At 45.0% G+C, this 19134-nt stretch overlaps 1 protein-coding gene across 1 annotated transcript in view; it reads right to left on the reverse strand.

The window, feature by feature from the left end:
* Positions 1-18099, reverse strand: part of Tnfaip8l3 (TNF alpha induced protein 8 like 3) — a 37997-nt gene extending 19898 nt beyond the window's left edge. Inside the window, exon 1 of the mRNA XM_021207757.2 lies at positions 17873-18099. Within this exon, the coding sequence (XP_021063416.1) occupies positions 17873-17924 (52 nt within the window). The 5' untranslated portion in view covers positions 17925-18099. The remainder of the gene's footprint in view (positions 1-17872) is intronic.
* Between the last annotated feature and the right edge of the window lie 1035 nt (positions 18100-19134).

Consider the following 19134-nt stretch of genomic DNA (forward strand, 5'->3'; position numbering starts at 1 on the left):
AAGCAGAATTAGGAGTTTGAGGAGGAATGTCAGGAGAGAAGGCCAAAGGATAATAAATCACAATATTTCAAAGACAATGAAAACCAAGAGAAAGTTCCAATAGCAAGCAAAATCCTGATAAAAATGCTTTTAGAGATGCAAAGCAATCAATCAAATCAAATCAACCCAAACCAAATGCCTACAACAAAATGTTTTAAAGGCAAATGAATTAACTAGATTTCATAAACCAAATACATTGGGAACAGACCACAAAGGTATCATCTGTTAAAGTAGAATCCTTGATAATCAACTCAGAAAAACACAGATAGACCTTCAACCAAACCAATGGCTTCCCTAAACCCTGGAAAGAACTTACCAACAATGCACTTGAGGCAATGTCTGGACTGAATGGGTCTGTGCAGACACCCATCTTCCACTCAGTTGGTTCCTTGAGTGAAAAGTGGATGGCACCACAATTGTCGACAAAATAAACACAGCTCTTGTCTTAAAGGGAACATGAGTTCATTCTGGAGCCATCTTGAATGACCATGGATGGCCCTGAGAACACAGATTTAAGTTCCCCCAAATTTCATGTTCCCTGCTATGGGTTTCTGACAGACAATACCATGTAAAATCATCTTCATTCTGCTCCTTATTTCCAAGTTTTTTTTTTTTGCTTTGCTTTTAAGGAAAATTATAAACCCGAGTTTGGTAAACACTTTCTGTGTGTTTGTTGAGATTGTTTATCTCATAATACACAAATTAAACAATCATAAAAGTTTTAGACATAAATCATATTTGCATTCCCATGAGAAGCTTTACCTTGTCTGGATGCATGTAGTTAATATGCTTATGAATTTTATTAGTAAGCTTAGTATTTGACATTTTTCTGGAACATACTCCAGGGAAAATAAGGGATAGCCTGAGGTGGTGGGTATTTAAGCTTGTGAAACTGAAGATCCTGAAAGGTACTACTATAATCTAATTAATTCACACACACACACACACACACACACACACACACACACACCTGTAAATTGAGCTAGAGAAGTTGAGGCACACAAAGGAAAAGCCAGAAGGGAGGCCATTTGGAATAGAGCAGTGCATCTTTCTTAGTGTTCTATCTAGTATTGTTTTGCTTTTGTTTTTGTTTTTTAAAATAAGAATTTTCCTTTCATCAATATCTGACTATGGAACATCAAGAAAGGAACACTTGTAATATATTGCTTATGAGATTCCTCGTAAATATACTGTAAGAAAATTGGAACTGGAGTCAAGCCACACTGTATTCAGGATCACCACTGTCAACATCAGGGTTACGGACTAACAACACTGGTGGGGAGGGGGCAGGGGTAGGTTGTGCAGTTCACAGTGGATGATAGAATGGTCATCCACAGGCTCTGAGGCTGTGATCCTGGGCTATGTATACTTGAATAAGGGCTGACCCACTCATAATTCTGTGCTGGTGGAGGTCTGTCTTCCTGGAAGTTTCTACCTCTGTAAATCAAACCCTCCTTCCATTTGTCTCTAGGACAGTAAATGGCCTAGAATAATATATATGTGAAACACAAAATTGGACCACTGAAAGGACTGTGAGCTGAGTTGCCAGGTCATCTTTCCAGGACACAGAACAACTGTCGTGTGGGTCACAGTGCTAGAGCTGTCACTCCTCAAAGATGGAGGAGAGAGTTGATCTGACTCAGGAATGGCAGCAGGGAAGAGAGAAAAGCTGGCTTCTTGTCCCTCTGCCAAGCCCCCCAAATTCCCCTGCTCAGTGACAATCCCCTCACCTTCCTGGTTTCTTAGTCGGCTAAATAAGGAAGCAGAGCAGTGGCTTGTGTTCTCAGTTTAACAGAGATCCCCTTTAGAAGCAGAAATTGAATTTTTCATCCACAAAACCCACCTCTGGGTACATACCAAGTATGAGTGTGGAGTGGGTCACAGCTGTGCTTCACTCTATGCTGTCCAGATTCCCCTCATTTCCCGCTGCTTTTAGAAATGGGATGTTGCTGCCTCCTCCTTTAAAAACCCCAGGACATTTACCCCAGAGCCTACAATGCCCCTCCCTGCAGAAGGCCTTCTCCTGTTTATTCTCTGGGGCTCTTGACTTCTCCAGCAGATCTCTGTGTATGCCAACCACAGAACAAGAAGTTGGCAGGATCTCTCCTAAAGCCCCTTCCTGTGTCAGCCTCAGTACCCACAGACAGCCACAGACTGCCATTCTGCCAGCCTGTGGCCTGAGCAAGCTGCCCTGTGCTGTCTACACGGGCTCTGTAGAAACCTCAGCTCCAGTGCATCCTGTTACCTCATTAGATGATGCATACCTGTCTTCCCTAAGTGTAAACTCATATTTTCTCCAGACTCACCAAAACCACACTGTGCATCTGCTTACAGGTCTGCACAAGTCCAGTGGCCCTCTTACACACTCTTCTGAACAAATTGTTCTGCATAAGTCAGAGAATTCTCACTACCCTTTATTTGTTTGTTCCTTGGCAGTTTCAAGAGGGATATCCCCGACACACGGAAAACATTTCATAAACTTAAACCTCAAGAATTACATCGTGGCTGCATCAGCACTGGAAGATACCCACAGAAGAGAGGTCTTGTATCTCCCCACCTTCACTCCAAATTCAATGGTAATTGCTGTTGCCAGTGCTACAAATGGCCTTTTAGTAATAAAATTGTCAAATACACTTTAATTGTTATAGTCAAGTTTCTGGTTTTTTTTTTTTTTAATTAATTGCACACTTGTTGGTAGTCAGTACAATGGTTTAGTACATGTGTGCCACATGTGCTGATCAAATCCAGGCTTGTTTTATCCATCCCCTGCCTCCCAGCTTCTCGCAATCAATATTCTACATTCAGGAAGAACTGATATCCGTGTGTGAGACCCAGCAGGTGGTCCTTACCTTTCTGTGCCTGGTCTATTTCACTTGACATAATGTATTCTAGTTCCCTCCATTCTGCTGCTAGTGATGGGATTCTACTGTTCTTTATGGCTTAAATTACTACATATACAGCATGTACATATACACATACATATTCATACACATTTGTGTGTGAGAGAGAAAAAGAGTGAGAGAGCAAGAGAGAGAGAGAGAACATTTTCTTCATCCTTTAACCAGCTGACGGGCACCTCTGCTGATTCTTATCTTGCCATTGTAAAAAGGGCCATGATGAACATACGCGCCCAGGTATCTTTAGTGTGCTGACTTCATTTCCTTTGGATCTATATGTAGAAGTTAGATAGCTGGGTCAGGTGGTGGATCTGTTTTTAGACTTTAATTTTTTATGTTTGAGTGTTTTGCCTGGATGTATGCCTGTGCACAAAGTGTGTGCAGTGCCTGGATCCCCTGGAATTAGGATTATAGATGGTTTTGAGCCACCATGTGGGTGCTAGGAATGAACCCTTGTCCTCTGGAAGAGAAGTCAGTGTTCTTAACCCATAAGCCATCTCTCTAACTCCTTTTAAAAAATATATTTAAAGGAATTTCCAGAAACTTTTCCATAGTGTGCATAGTAAGTTAGAATCCTATCATTAGTGTATGAGGATTCATAATTTCCCATGTTCTTGCCAATATTTGTTATTTTGGGCTTTTTGATAACAGCCATTCTAGATGTGTTGAGATGGCTTCTTACTGTCGTTTTGATTTGCCTTTCTCTAATAGCTAATGACAGTGACCATTTGTTGACCAACCAAATAGTCTTTTAATTGTCCCGGGGTGGGGGTGGGTTGTCTGAGGTAGAGGGAGGGCAGTTTTGTTTGTAGTGTGTAGTGTGTGAACAAGGAGCTCTACAGCTTTTACTGGGCAGATCTACTAATGGGTAGCCCAAGACAAGGAATGAAAAGGGCACCCCCAAGATAGGCGTCTCAGTCTTTGACCTGTTCTCCAGCAGCATGGAGTATTTCTTAGGGCTGCAGGGGTAGGGTAGGGGGCTTCATTGCTATCCTTGCCCAGCTCTCTGGGGTTCTTCACAGATTTATTCAGATTCCCAGGTATGGCTCACCTAGAACTCTGAGCTGTTTGTCACTTCTGTTCACTCTGATCCTCTTTAAGATCTCCACCTGACGTTACACTCTGATCTCAGCTATACCATGATCTTTCATACCAAAGCCCCCTCTATGACTCTGCTCAATCTGCCGCCTGTGCTGGGACAACTTACCCCCTTCTCAGACCAATTCCTCCTCAACCTCAAGGGCTCCTCTTGAAGGACTTCAGACTCCTGAGAAATATTTTCCTGCAATACTCTTGGTACCTGTTAGGTATTAATCATCAGTAATCAATCATTCATCACTTCCATGAACAACTTTTACTCCCACCAATCTAAACTTCTTGAGGCCAGAAATCACGGTGGTCCATGCACCCAATGGCTACCTGGACTTGAAATATAGACAACTACCATTAGGTGAATGAGTGTCTCTAAGTTCAGACATGTATTAGAATTCATGTTAAGAACACCAATAACAACCTGGAGCTAGCATATACTTGGGATACTGAAGTCTACTTCCTCCTCCAGAGATCTAAAGTCCCACCTTTGTGCTCCTTATCCAGTGTAGGGGGTGTGGCTGCCATACTACTTTCTGGGCTGATAAGTTAGGTTGTTTTTTTTTTTTATTATTATGATTATTTCAAAGTAACACAAATATATCATTTCAAAGTCAAACCTATCTATAAAACTTAAAACAAAACATCTTCTGACCCATCTCTGATAATGGCTCCTTAGAGACAAACCACTTCAGGCTGTTTCAGCTGTTTCCATGACTAATGGCCTCCACTATTTAAATTATATGCTTATACTTTTAGCTCTTGGTTTCATTTGCTTTTAACCTCATAGTACAGAGGGTGAAAATTACATTGTCTTTCCCGTTTGTCTTTCTGTCTACCTTCTAGTTTGGTTCCCTGTCAGTCTTTGGTTAGTCACGCTTTGGCAGCTGCCTATCACGATCTAGATAACACTCGTAGCCTGTTCAGGATGCTCTAGGATGTCTCTGACTACACTTCCTTTCTTATTCATCTCGTTTTCCCAACGAGTTGACCCAGCTTGTCTATTTTGGTTTAATTCCCTATCTAGCTAAAGCTAAAACACTCCCCCAGTTCCTAAGAGATACAAAGCCCTTCTCTGCAGGTCGTATATGTCAACTACTTGACCACTTCTACTCCTTTCTTGAATACTCCTCTGGGAGCCTGGTGTCCTCTGCTAAGGTCTGAGCAGACTTTCCTCCATATCTGATGTTGTCTTCCTCCTTTGCCTCTTCTTGGCTCTGTGCCTTAGTTCTTGGATTCATAGCTTCTCTTTTTAATCCACTTCCTGACCCAGTAGAGTACTGTTGCTTTCTTCATCTGTGACAAAATGCCCCCATGAACATGGGAAGAGCATCATGGCAGCAGGAAGATGGACAGGGAAAAGAAACAAGATGTTCATCTAAGGGCAGACAGGAAGTGAGGAGAAAGGAAAGGGGCAGAGCAAGGTAAGCCTAAGGACCCACCCTTGATGATGTGCTTCATCTACCCAGACCCTACCTCCTAACATTTCCAGAACCCCCCCAAAATAGTGCTACCAGCTCAGGACCGAACATTCAGTACACAAGCTTGTAGGAGATGCATTGCTTTCAAACCACAACAGGCACTCTGTCCAGGATAGATATTAACAAACATCTTAAAAAGCCAGAGAATAAAGCATCAAAGGGCAGAATATAAGATATAAGCAGGTTTTTTAAACAAGCATGTAAACTGCAACCATTTAAATGTAAAGACACAAAAAGGGGTAGAAATTATAGGGACCTGTGGACCCAGTTGGCTAACCCCTATGACCTGGTAGCTCCCCATGAAGGGGTCATGGAAAATTCCTCTGTTTCTGAGATCCAGCATGTTGCAGAGTGACTTTACTCTATCTTCACATTTGATGAATGCTTTAACTGGGTCCAGAACTCTATCAAATTCAGTTCCCTCAAGTGTGCAAAGGATCACAATTTGAAAGCCAGCCAGCCTAGAAAACATAATGAGATTCTTTCCACCACGAAGAACAGCAACCCAGCCATGAAACCCAGACACAAAACCTTCCACCTACAATTTGTCCTGCCTACGAGATGTGCAGGGGTAAAGAGACAGAGCAGGAGTGGTCAATAGTAATTGGTCCAGCTTGAGACCCATGCCATGAGAAGGAGCCCACCCCTCACACTGCTAATGACCTTCTGCTAGACTTGCAGACAGGAGCCTAGCATAATCTTCATCAGAGAGGCTTCATCAAGCAATTGATGGACACAGATGCAGAGACCCACAGCCAAACATTAGGTGGAGCTTGGGGAAATCCTGTAGAAGAAGAATTGTAGGAACCAAAGAGGTCAAGGATGCCACAAGAAAACTTACAGAATCAACTAACCTGGACCCATAGGTGCTCACAGAGACTGAACTGCCAACCAGAGAGCTTGCATGATCTAGGTCTTCTGCACATTTACACTTGTGTAGCTTGGTCTTCTAGTGGGACTTCTAACAGGAGCAGGGGCTGTCGCTGACTATGTTTCCTGTCTTTGGAACCCTTTCCTCCTTCTTGGCTGCCTAGGCTAGCTTCAATAGGAGAGCATATGCCTAGTCTTGCTGCAATTTGATATGCCAGGGCTGGTTGATATCCATGGGAGGCCTCCCATTTTCTGAAGAGAAATGGAGGAGGAAAGGATGGGAGGGAGTGGAGGTGGGGGAAGGACTGGGAGGAGAAGAGGGAGGGAAACTGCATTCAGGATGCAGTGCAAATAAGAAAGAAGAGAGAGAGAGACACACACAGAGAGAGACAGAGACAGAGACAGAGGCAGAGAGAAAGAGAGGAGGAGGAGGAGGAAGAGGAGAGGAGGAGGGGGAGGTGAGCTGGGAGAAGGGGGTGATTAGATGGTTCATCTGGTGACAGCATTGCTGTCAAGCCTGATGACTTGAGTTCAATTCCTGGAACTCACATGGTGGAAGGAGAGAACCAACTTCTGTGAAGTTGTCCTCTGACCTCTGTATGTGTGACATGGTGTGTACAAGCACATGTGCACACACACACACACATACTAAATAAATGTGAAAAAGACAAAGTGGAAGTAAAGAAAAAACAGTAGGGGAGAAGAGAAGAAGGAGGAGGGAGAGGGAAGAGGAGGAGGAGGAGGAGGAGGAGGAGGAGGAGGAGGAGGAGGAGACTGTTGTAAGTCACTCTTAGGCAAAGACAATTCAAGGTGCAAGGCTTCTGAGACTAGTGAAGCAGTCTGAAAAAGCAGCAGAGACCAGCTGAACTGCCCAGAAGAAGCTCAGACCAAATGATGCACCTAGAGAGGACACTCTCCAACCTGCTGAGCTGCCTGCAGGCTGTGCAGTGAGCTCCAGGTTCCCAGCTTTTATGAGCTGTCACCCATGCTGGGGGTGGGCTCTGGTGATGCAGCGGTCTTTGAGTTATTTCTATTCCTGTAAGTAACCCCTCACCCACATCCTGGTAAGTAACCCAAATAAAACTCATAGGTTCACCTAGTTAGACTTTAGTAGTATCAGCCACGCATGGGTTCCCGATTTGGGGTTAGTGGGGATGTGAGTTGAGTCTCCTCAGGAAAAGCCTTCTCAAATAGCAACTGGGGGTTCAACCCAGGGCCTTACCAAGTGTTCTTACTCATGAGCTACATTCCAGTCCCAAGTCAGCTTCTTATTAGGCAGGGAACTAAGTAATGGAATGTCTTGCTTTGCTTTCTACTTGAAAGCTAAATGGTTTCTCTATGTGGAGAAGCGAGTTCTCTACGTAATCTATTATAATTTTGTATTTGAGTATGCATAAAATCAGCCATTTTTTTTTTTTAGATAAAATAAACCAACAAAGTAAGTTTAGCCAAAAGTCAAATAATGAACACTGACCCTTCACAGGGATTGAGAGAAACTTTAAAGCTGTATTAACAATGCTGCAAATGTGAGTATTGCTCTTGCTTGCCAGCTGCCTGATATGCTGCCTTTGTTTGGTAGACTACAGTCGGAGAAGGAGGCAGAAAGAGTGGGCCTACTGTGGTCTCTTCTTTTCAAGCGTCAAGAAACCCGTCAATCAGATTTCCATGTAACCGCTTTGGAAACAGATACTGTTTCTACAGATTATACTCACTGCCACATAACTCCTCTATGCTGAGTTTGTTTTAGAATGATAAATGAATGGTAAGGGTGACAGCCGATAAGCTAAGGCAATCTTGTGATAGCAAACTTTAAATGTTCTTTTCCTCCCCTAATTTTAAAAGTAATAAAATGCAAAAGCAAAACACATAAAGCAAAAGATAAACGTCAGTCATAGTTAGGATAGAAGTCAAGAATAGAAAGAGTCACAGGGAGAGGGGGGAAGTGAGAGTTAGAGATGCCAGGTGTCCACACTGCTGGCCAGCAAAATACTGTAAGGTTGTGCTCCAAGGAAGCCAAATGAATGGAGTCCACAGCCTCACCTAGTAGATCCTATCAAGATCCAGAGTCCATCTGGAAAACTGTGGGAGAAAGAGGGCTGAGGGCAGGGGTGGGCTCACTCCAATCATGGAGAACTACTGAAATGGAGGAGACTGGAAGAAGTCAGAGTCCAGGGAAGAAGCAGGAGAGAGAACAGTACAAGATTACCAGAAAGTCTGAAGGAAGAGCCACGGAAGGGGATGGTGGGTCACATTTGGAGTTTGCTCTTAACTTATGGTCCCTGAGATCAAATCCAGGGCCTTACACACGCTAAGTAGAAGTGCTGTACTGAACTTCATCATCACAGCTCCTGGTCATTGCTTCTCAAGAACAATTCCTGTAGAAAATCAAATGCATTTATGGAGGGAAAGTCCACAGGAAGTGTATCTCACTCATTTCATGAATGGTTGTGCCTATCGATGTGTATATATGCACATATGTTCATACCCACCTATGAACGCACAACAAAACTGAGATCGTAGATTATTAAACTTTCTTTGAGAAGTGCTATAATGTAAACTGTTCTCTGTATCATTAAATATTCTTCAGACTAATTTTTCTCAACAGCTGAAAATGTATGAGCAAATAAATTAATAAAAAATAAGCAAACTGTCAAGAAAAAAAAGAGCTAAATAATGTTGTACTGCTCATACTCATCAAGTGTTCAATGTATAGTTGTCACGTAGTTTCTGGATAATCACTGTGTAATCAATCATTCAGCAATTGTTTGACTGAATTTTGAAATTGCTTATTTTGGTTATTTGAGTTTTGTTTCCCATGTTCTTCCTTTGGGATGATCAGTCCAAAACAGTACATATTATGCCACGCATTTGGGGATCAAGATAATGTAACTGTCCTGGTAGTGTTTGCTTATTGTAAACAATACAACTGTTGCTTTATGCTATCAGAATGAGTGGTACTGCCTAAAGGGAAGGGTTTTGTCAGAAGAGCAAAGTCAACCACTGTCCCCTGGGGGTCACAGCTGGGAAAAGGCTATCTCGGGGAGTCATGAAGGATGCAGGAGCATCAGGATCACAGGACATTTAGTCAAAGAATTAAAGCAATTGAGGTTCACTTTCCATCACATACTACTCCGGGCTCTCTAAAAGTTGGCCTTATATAAAAGTAGCTCTCCCTGCCTTCTCGATGGGCTTGATTCAGTAAATTATGATGTTAAATCCTAAAGATAGAGAAGCTTAACAGAAGGGAACTCATTTCCAAGTTTCCTTAAAACAAATTTCATTCTTTAAATTAAAAAAATAATCAGTCTCAAGAAAGGGAAGACATACTGGAGAACTAGGGGATGATTTTTTTTTTTTTTTGAAGCCAACAGATGTTAAGGCTCAAAGCAAATTAACCTTTGTGGCAGCCATGTCACTGGATGGCCATACTCCTCAAGAAATAAAAACTAGGGCTGGAGAGATGGCTCAGCGGTTAAGAGCACTGACTGCTCTTCCAGAGGTCCTGAGTTCAAATCCCAGCAACCACATGGTGGCTTACAACCATCTGTAATGGGATCCAGTGCTCCCTTCTGGTGTGTCTGAAGACAGTGTCAGTGTGCTCGCATACATGAAATAAATAAATAAATAAATCTTAAAAAAAAAAAAACCTTAATAATCCGAGGGTTACATGTAGGGTGCCTCTAAGTGAGAAAAGGGAATGAACCTGACTCAAGGGAAGAAGATGCTCAGCAAGGTGTAGGAGTGGGCTGTGGTGGCCAGTCTTCTGGTGAATATGCCTGGAATAGGAAACCCAACAGAGGAAATGGAGGGCAAGTCTGTTGAGAATTTTCTTGATTGCTAATTGATGCAGAAGGCCCCTTCTCAATTTCCATTGGGAATGGCACTATCTCTGGGCCTGTGGGCACGGGCTGTATAAGAAAGGTAGCTGAACACAAGCTTGGAAGAAGCGAACCAGTCAGCAGCTTTCCTCTGTGGTTTCTCTTTCAAGCTCCTGCCTCTAGCGCCTGCCTTGGCTTCCCCAAGGATGGACTCTAACCTATATGCTGCCACACAACCTCTCTTCCATAAGAGTCTTTTAATGATGATGTTGATCATGGCGACAGAGAACAAACTAGAGTAGACACTGGTATCAGGAATGTAGGGTATTCTCTTGAAAGACCTGACTAAGTTGTTTGGGGGGGGGAGAACTGTGAAAGAGCCTGGAACTTTGGGCTGGGAGTTCTCAGAGTTTGATGACCTGTTGTGGGAACTTAGAGGAGAATGCAGAGAGCAGTAGAGGCCTGGGTTGTAGTATCTCAGGGGGAAGCAAAGACTAGCAGGGCTGTTTCTAGGATACTGTGAATTGAAAATCTGTGGTTTCTCGTCAGTGGAGACTGAAGAATCAGATGAGATTAACAAGAGACCTGCACCATTGAAGTGGAACCTTTGCTTTACTGTGACAATCAATGCTGGTTAGCTGGGCTGAGAAATGATCTGTCATTAATATGACAGCAGCATCGTTAAGGCAAAATCATCTGGAGATGACTTCCTTATGGAAAGCCCAGATAAACAGTGCCCTAACTGACAGGGAGGTGCAGTTGTCAGGGTCCTGGGAACCAAGGGAATTGAGCAGGATATGCAAAGCAGTCTAGTGACATCTGTCAACCCAACACATGGTCTACCTGTACAAGAGAACAGGATTTGGATTTAGGCTGGATTCATCTCCACTCACATGATGCACAGTCTTGAGAAAGTTAGTTACATTCTGTGCCTAGTAGGCTATTTCTAGCACTTAACCCAGGAGCATGGTTAATATATTATATTAAATGCCATGGGGATAACTAACTTTAAGACATTATAAGGACTTAATGTAAAATTTAATAATGAGGTATCATTCTTAAGGCTGGACTTTCAGTGACAAAACAACCTTCCAACTGTCTTCCTTTTGCTTGACCTCTTAAGATTCTTGTTTCTCTCAACCCAGAGTCTCTAATCCCACTCTTTCCTCACTGCCTTTCTTCATTTTATCCACTAGAAATGGAGGAAGCAGGATTCAAAGGCAGTGGCAAAGAACTGGTGCAGTAAGAGTCCGTCTCCGCCTTCCCCTACTCTACCCCCTGTTTCATAACCTTCCAGCTGAATTGCAGGCCCAAGTTAGGAGCTCGGAACATGAACACGTACCCACCATTAAAAGCACTTCCTGTCTCAAATATGAAGCGGATGTCTCTATCATGTGAAAAAAAAATAAGCTGGAGGTCTCCCCAAAGCTGTGTATCATTACTAAAATTCTGCTTTTGGGGCTAGAACAGTTCACAGAAAGCATATTTTACTTTTGAAACAGAATCTAGCAGCCAGTGGCTGTCTCTGTGGTTTCTCTAGTTTAAGCAATATTGGACACCACCAAAGTGTCTCTTTTACTTCCCAGAGAACTGAATTACAAAGTCCTGGTTTCTATTAGGGTGTGTCCAGCACTCTCTGTGCTGCCAAACCTTCCAGTTTTATAGTCTGTACATGGGTAGATTTTCCATGAACATGCTCAAATTTACTCCCAAGCAATGATGTCTAAGAAACCCAGTAAGCATTTAACCGAAAAGAACATTTCTGATGTAAAACAAAAAGAGCTTATTTTTATGCCTCAACACATATGGGAGGAGGAAGGGTTCATCTTATGTGGTTTTTTGTTTGTTTGTTTGTTTGCCTGTCTGTTTGTTTGTCTATGGAGGAGTTGTTAAGTTATTCTTTAAGTTCTCTCCTTTTTCTTTTCCTTCTCTACCTTCCTTTCTCTCCTTTCTTCTTTATGCTGTTGGAATCAAAGTCAGCTAGGAAAGTACTCTACCACTGAGATACACCCTCAACCCTATATTTTTCTCTATATACTGCAAGCACCCACCTACACAGACATTTTATATAAAGTAGAGGCCAAGTAACTGAAAAACTAAACAAAATTATTTATAGAGTATCTTCCTAGAGATCTAAACAGCCAGGGACACACAAAGAAACCCTGTCTCCAAACACAGAGAGACAGAGATAGATAGATAGATAGATAGATAGATAGATAGATAGATAGATAGATAGATAGCAAGAGAGAGAGAAAGAGACAGAGAGACAGAGAGAGAGGGAGAGATGTTTAAATGTGAATTAAAGTAGAAGTTAGTGGTAGCTGTGTCAGAGAATGAACCCATTAGAGACAGTACTAATGGAGAAGGTGACAATTGTTACATTTGGCTGGCAAATGATAAAAACAGGTACTATATTGGAAATGTTTTTATATGTGCATATTCATATACACTATTTCAGAAACTTCCCACGAGAACCAACAATGTTACCCCATGTTCCAAATCCTACATTACATACTGCTAAGGTTGCCCAGTTTCACAGATTTTGGAGCAAGTGTTTCCTCTACTTAACATGACTGCAAACAGCTGCTTCCTGCCCTTCCCCTCACCTCTTCATCTACAGATATTGATCCTGAGAGATGTTCAAACACAAAAACAAAACAGACCGACCTTCCTCCAGCCAAGTTCCACCTCAGAGTCTGCTTCCTGGAGAACCAACCCATCTGCCCATGCACGCATGCTTGCCTCCTATGCATCCAGCAACCTGCCACTGGGCCTCAGGCACATAGGTGGTGTGGGGGTTGGATGACACACATGATGAAAGAGTCAATCCTAACCTTTAGGAAGCTCACAAATACAATAGCCCAGGATAGGAATACAGACTCCGGTGGCCAGTGCTAAGGAAGAATACAAAAGAGATATGGATGTAGTCCCAGGAAAGGGAGGTCTAGAATCCGGATGCATTTTTGGCTAGCAATATCTCTAACCTGCTTCCCCCCTGCAATGTCAAACCCTGGAGGACAGAACAGACTCTTTTCTCTCTCTTCACAAGTCCTCATCATTTCTAACGGAGTCCGGGTCAGTGCAGAAATTGCCAGACATGGCAATCAAAGCAGAAGACAACACACCTGCCAGTTCTACTTTATAGGGTAGACTTCTGCCCCTGGCCTGGCCACGAGTGTCGAGTTCCCAGCAAGTTCCTCCAGATGCTCATATGTCTATATTTAAAACCACATCCACAGAATCTGAGAATGTGAAGAAACAGAAGATCATCCAACAGTTACAGCTCATCGTGTGGGCAGGACAGAAACCAGTTCAAGCTTCAAAAACAGGAACAAGGAAAGGAACTTGACTAATAGCCAAATGGTACAGTGTGCCTGGGCCATTCCTGCCTTCAGTTAGCCAGTTCATCATCATCAATCTGTCAGCAAAGAGGATTCAACAGCCTCCACTGTTAGCCTAGCAATGGGACTCAGCAGACCCCTAAAGCTCACCAAACAAACCTGCAGAGTCTAAGAGTTTACCTCAGATCCAGAGAGGAAAAGATCATTAAACAAAACCTCACTGTCAAAGTGCCTGAGGGGACAGAGCTCTGGGAACATTAGTGGGGTCCGGGACTCAACCCCCTGCCTTTCTCTGCCTCCGGGGCAGCTTCACTCGGCTGTGCAGTTCTTGTGACTCCACACAAGCTACTGTCTCCCTTCCTTCTCCATTCATGGTTTTGGTGCAATCTGTGACTAGGCTTCTGCTTCTGTCTCTGAAATGTCATTTGCGCCCTTCCTCCGGCCTGCATTCTTGCACCACCTCTCCAGTGTCGTGGTCACACCCTGAAAGCAGGGACTCAGGGTCTCAGTAATCTCTGCCTTTCGTTGTCTCTGCAAGATGTGGTTTCTGGCGATGGTTTCCTGTTGGTCACGTCTGTCCAACAATCATGGGACTCCCCTTTCCCAAGTTTTTAAGACCTTCTTATGGTTAGCCTGCCCTATACTGACTTTTTTCTATTTCCTGAGAACTCCCAGCCTTTCAGCTGCCTCCCTGTTTACCGGTCCCTCTGCTCAAACTATCTAGCTTCTGGAGTGTCTGTCTCCTCTTGATAATTTACTGCATCCACCCACTGCTTATTAGATGGACCAAGCTTAGGATCCAAGGAAACAGGAAAGGTAGCCAGGGCCCACCATTTCTTTTCTCTAGAAGCAACTACCTCATGCACAGACTCCATCACCCAGAAGGGCTTTTCTGCAGCCCTTCTTCCTCAGGTACAATCAGCCAGTCTTTCCCGGAGCTGTTGGTTCAAGGTCTTTTGACTTCAGCTGAGTAGACAGACTCTCTTGATCTTCCAAGTCAGAAAGGGGAAAAAAATGATTTAACTAATGCTAATCCCCTGTTGCTTCTTAGGAATGATTCTCATTCACTTTAGAATTAATATATCAAGTCCTAGGATTTCCAAGAGGTGGGTGATAAATTTGCCAAATGGAGGACTGCCAAGCTGGGTCTCTGGAGTGGATCCAGAGTTCCATAAACTCTGCTGCTTTCCTAATCACAGAAGGAGCCATAAAATGACAGAGAGGGAGGGGCGATGCAGACAGCAGAGTGACATAGAAACATTAGCTTGTGCCTCCTGAGAGGGAAAGAAAAGGAAGATTTCTACAAATGTCACCCCAAACCTCTCCTCCAGGGCCCTCCCCAGCCCAGCATGCTTGTTGTTCAGTGAGAAATCTATCCCACATAAAATGGAAGACCATTGGAGGAGTCTCTTAAAGCAGGAAAAAAACATGGAAACTGCCCCCCATTCCCTGCCAACAGGTGACCATCATGGGCAAGTACAAGAAGGATAAGAGCATCTCTTGCCTCCTGGATGGTGGGGAGAGGTTTAGGAGCGGGAGCAGCTGGAAGAGACTGCCACTTCTTTTCCGCTTGGAGTAACACTCCACATGGGAGCTGCCATTGCCACATTAGCAGGAGGACTGGCAGAGGTGTCTTGTGTCTTTCATAATTCTCCCAGAGTCTCAGAGAGAATGGGGGAAGCAGGAGGCCCCCCATCTTGATGAGGTTAAAGTTCAATGAAGTTGAGAAGAGATGTAAACTAAGACTCACTCGGAGCATTCCCAGGTAAGCCGAAAGGGAGACAATAGAAAAATCTCACCAGCTAATCAGTGTAATCATGACAAATATTTTGACTCCTTGCAATTTTTACTCTACAAAGCACTAGGACCCATTATTTAGTAGGATTCCTAAATAAAACCCAGGTTATAGTTCTAGAGATTTCAAAGGTGATGAATAACAGCATCCATTTACTGAAATGACCAAGAACACATTCCAGGTATTATTTTCTTGATCTTCATGGTGCTATGGTTAGGAAGTGAAGTTACCTGCCTCTGAGTGAGACACTAAGAGCTTCCTAATCCTAGAGTTTATTTTCTTAACTTTACAAAGATACAGCCTGTGTACAACTTGTTACAAAGTAAGTGAGTGTGCCTGTGGAGGAATTTACTCTGTTGCCTTTCTCCCTGAGAGACTCATTCACCTGGAGGAGGTACAGGTCCACAGAAGAATATCAGTTTCTTGTAAAAGACAAAGGACAGCTCTATGAATAAATGTCTGCCTTTTAAATCGTCTCTGAATCTGCAACAACAGCTTCCGTTTGACAGGCTGCAAGCAGAGCAAGATGGAGAGACAGCGCTAATTCTGAAGCTTCGTCACTAAGGGGAACACTTTCAGACTGAAAATAATGAGTGAGACTAAATGCCATTTAGCATAATGGCTCATGACATTAAAATAAATGTTCAAGTCGTGAGACTCAAGCACACAGAAAAGAAGGAGTGACTGCAGACAACAGTAAGGTGCAAACAAACGAGACAGCTTGTGAAAGCTGGCCGCCCTGCTCTTCCAGGCGCATCTGACCCCAGTGACAAGGTGTGCTGTGAGCTGTGCGGCTCACACAGACTGTCAGTCACTTGGATAGGCAGTGACATTCAGAGCTGAAGCAGACTGGAGGAGTGGGCACACTAGGATGTATATGTATGTATTCCTTTTCTCCTTGCCCCTCTCAGTACTAAGAACCCTGGAGTTCTTCCTGCTCCCACCTCCCTTTAAGGAATCTCATTACCTTCCTCTCCTACCCCTCAATTTCCTAGCTTCCACCTACAGAATAAGTCGGTATGTTGTGACAATGTACCTGAGATTTCTAGTGTCAATGACAATGTTTCTGGTGTCCCTCTTCCCCAAGCTCTGGTTGGATACACACTGCTACCTACTAGAGACACCTATTGGAACACAGGATTAAAGAAGATCCAAAAGCCACCTGTGAAGTGAAATCTTGGTGCCTTACAGTCACAGAAACACACAGGCATGCAAAGAGGTCGTGCTTAGGAACAGCACCGGCATCCACACACTACACCAAGCAGGAGTCCCTTGTGCAGCTTTTGGAAGCCTCACATCCAGATATCTCCCTTGCCCCCTCCCTTAGCCCAGGAAGCCTACCCACTCTAAGTGAGGACCAAAGCCATCTGCAGCTGGAAGAGGTGTGTCCCAGGGCCCAAAGCAGGGAATCTGGACCTCTGCAAAATGGAGATTTAAAAAAAAAAAAAAAAAAAAAAAAAAAAAAAAGGTGGTGGTGGGGAGACAAAAAACAAAAACCATTTGGCTAGATGCTATCTTACCCTGATTCTTGAACACGCGTTCCCTACACCAGCACCCGGTCTAGTAGACCTTCTTGAACTGGTCCCCACTGTTGGCACCTGGGTGTGCCCGTGGGAAGTGTGAGGACCTGATTGTGTACAGGTTTGTGCTAGGAGACTCCCAACAGACAGTCATGGTCCTGTCTGTGTCGCAAGCAAACTTCCAAGGCTGTGCTGGGGGGGGGGGGCACTGAAGGATGACTGTACATAGAAAGTGAGTGATCCTGGACCCTGCACCCCAGGGAGGGGCTTGAGGGGTGAAGCCTGCTGGTGGAGGTTGGGTGAGCATGGAGGAAAATAGATCTAGGGTTGTGGAGAGCTTCCTCCTGTTGCTCAGTACTGAGGAGAGGCAGAAAAGGACATTCATTTCTCTAAATAAACACCCTCCTATCCTATAGCTTGCATTCCTATTGATTATGGATGGAAAGCCCCGTGACACCTCTTAAAGGGGAAGGCTGGTGGCTCTGTGTGTCACTTTGGGACCCCTCCTGGGGGTCCACCTCCACTAGCCGTGCCACAGGGATGGGCATGGCTTGCCCAGCCGGCTCTGGAACCTCAGACATTAGCCCAGGCGGGAGCCCTGATCTACCCACGAGTTTTTTCTTCCCACCGACTCTGAAGCGTGGTCTCACCGCCCCAGGATGGCAGACTAGGTAACACATGGGAAGTTACTTCAGTTCAGTTTCCACTGCAAATTACAAGACGCAGATATCTCAAGCTCTCCTTTCCCCACCCCCACCTTGCAGTGTGCCCCAAGGCCTCCGCTGGAGACCCTGCCACTTTGCGATCCATGGGCAAAATGTCCCTCCTGTCTCTCCGACGCACCTAAGTGCAGTGGGGTGGGAGGACGCCCTCAAACCAGTCCCCAGTCTCTGCATGGAAGGGTTCGGGCTGCTGAGGACCGGTCTTCTTCCCCACAGCTCCAAGAAATACTCTAGATTTCCTGCGCTGGCTTCCCCTCCTCTCCAACCCCAGCCCTCCCGGCAGGGTTGCCCCCTTGCTACCTGCAGCAGTCCCGGGCTCGCCCTCGCTCTGCTCTCCAGAATCTGAATCCATACTGTGGGCTGCCGCCCGCGCATCCACCACAGCCCGCCTGCGGGGCGCTCCTGGCTCGGGTGGACGCGGCACACACGGTATGGGCTGCAAAGAGTCTGGAGCCCGGGCGGTGCAGAGTGGGCAGTGTGTGGCCAGACACTAGGGCCAGGGGGCGGCTCCGAAGAGGCCAAGCCTGCTCCAGTGGCCCGCCCGCCGTCCGCCAGTGCCTGCACGCGAGGGTAGAGTCCGGGTGCGGGGGGAGGGGGGAGGAAAGGGGGGTGCTGGTGGCGGGTAGGGTGTAGGGAGGGAGAGGAGGAGTGTCCAGTGCTCCTGGCTGGGATTAAGTAGCCCGGGTTCCTCTGCACCCAGAGCCCTGGTCTGGGAGCCTGGTGAGGTGGTGCGGGTCTTGGAAGCCAGGACTCCCCTGCTTTGGGTGTGGTAAAGTTTGCAAGATTGTCTAAGTGCAAATGCCTCTCTGCCCACTGAAAAAGGTGTATTGTTAGGTTTAAGGTTGTGAGGCTGCACAAGTTTTAGTTCAACTTCACCACTTAGATCCTTTGAGGGAAATCTGTGTGTCTGTTGCCTCGTGTTGGGAGGGGGAGCGAATAGTCTTGCAGGAATTTTGTGGAAAGTATAATGCCGGTTCCCTTGTGAAGGAACAAGCAGCCAGCCTGTCGCCTGGTGAGGAAATAAACAACTAGTCAGGTAGAGATAACTCCCGCGGTTCAGACTCCTCTCGGTGTGGGCGTGGCTTGTGGAGCTGGTTCTGAGAACTGGGTGAGCGCCCAGCCTGATTTGGCCTGGAAGGCTGGACCCGCCCTGCCAATCAAGCTGCTGAGCCAAGTTTTGCCTCCAGCTCATGAGGCATGAATTGATTTTTAAAACGTTTTCTTTTCCGGGGAGATGGCCTAGTGGGTAAGAACGCTTGGAGTTCCAGCGTGGGGGAACTGAATTAAAAAGCTCTGCATGGTCCCTACAGGTGCCTGTAAATCCCGTGGAGGGCAGCCACAGGAGGATTTCTGGGACTTGCTGGATGTCAGCCTAGCTCCAGGTTCAATGAGAGGTCCTTTCTGAAGGGAGTGAGGAATGTCGGACACCTGATGTCCTCCTCTGGCCTGGGAGCTGCAGAGGAATCTTTTCTTGCTGATGGGGTTAAATGCAAAGTACTAAAGGCTCCCAACATCCCCTTTCACTTTCTTTTTTACAAAAGCAATTTATTAACTAATCAAGC

The sequence above is a fragment of the Mus pahari genome, chromosome 10 (assembly GCF_900095145.1).
Source record: "Mus pahari chromosome 10, PAHARI_EIJ_v1.1, whole genome shotgun sequence".
NCBI classification, from domain to species: domain Eukaryota; kingdom Metazoa; phylum Chordata; class Mammalia; order Rodentia; family Muridae; genus Mus; species Mus pahari.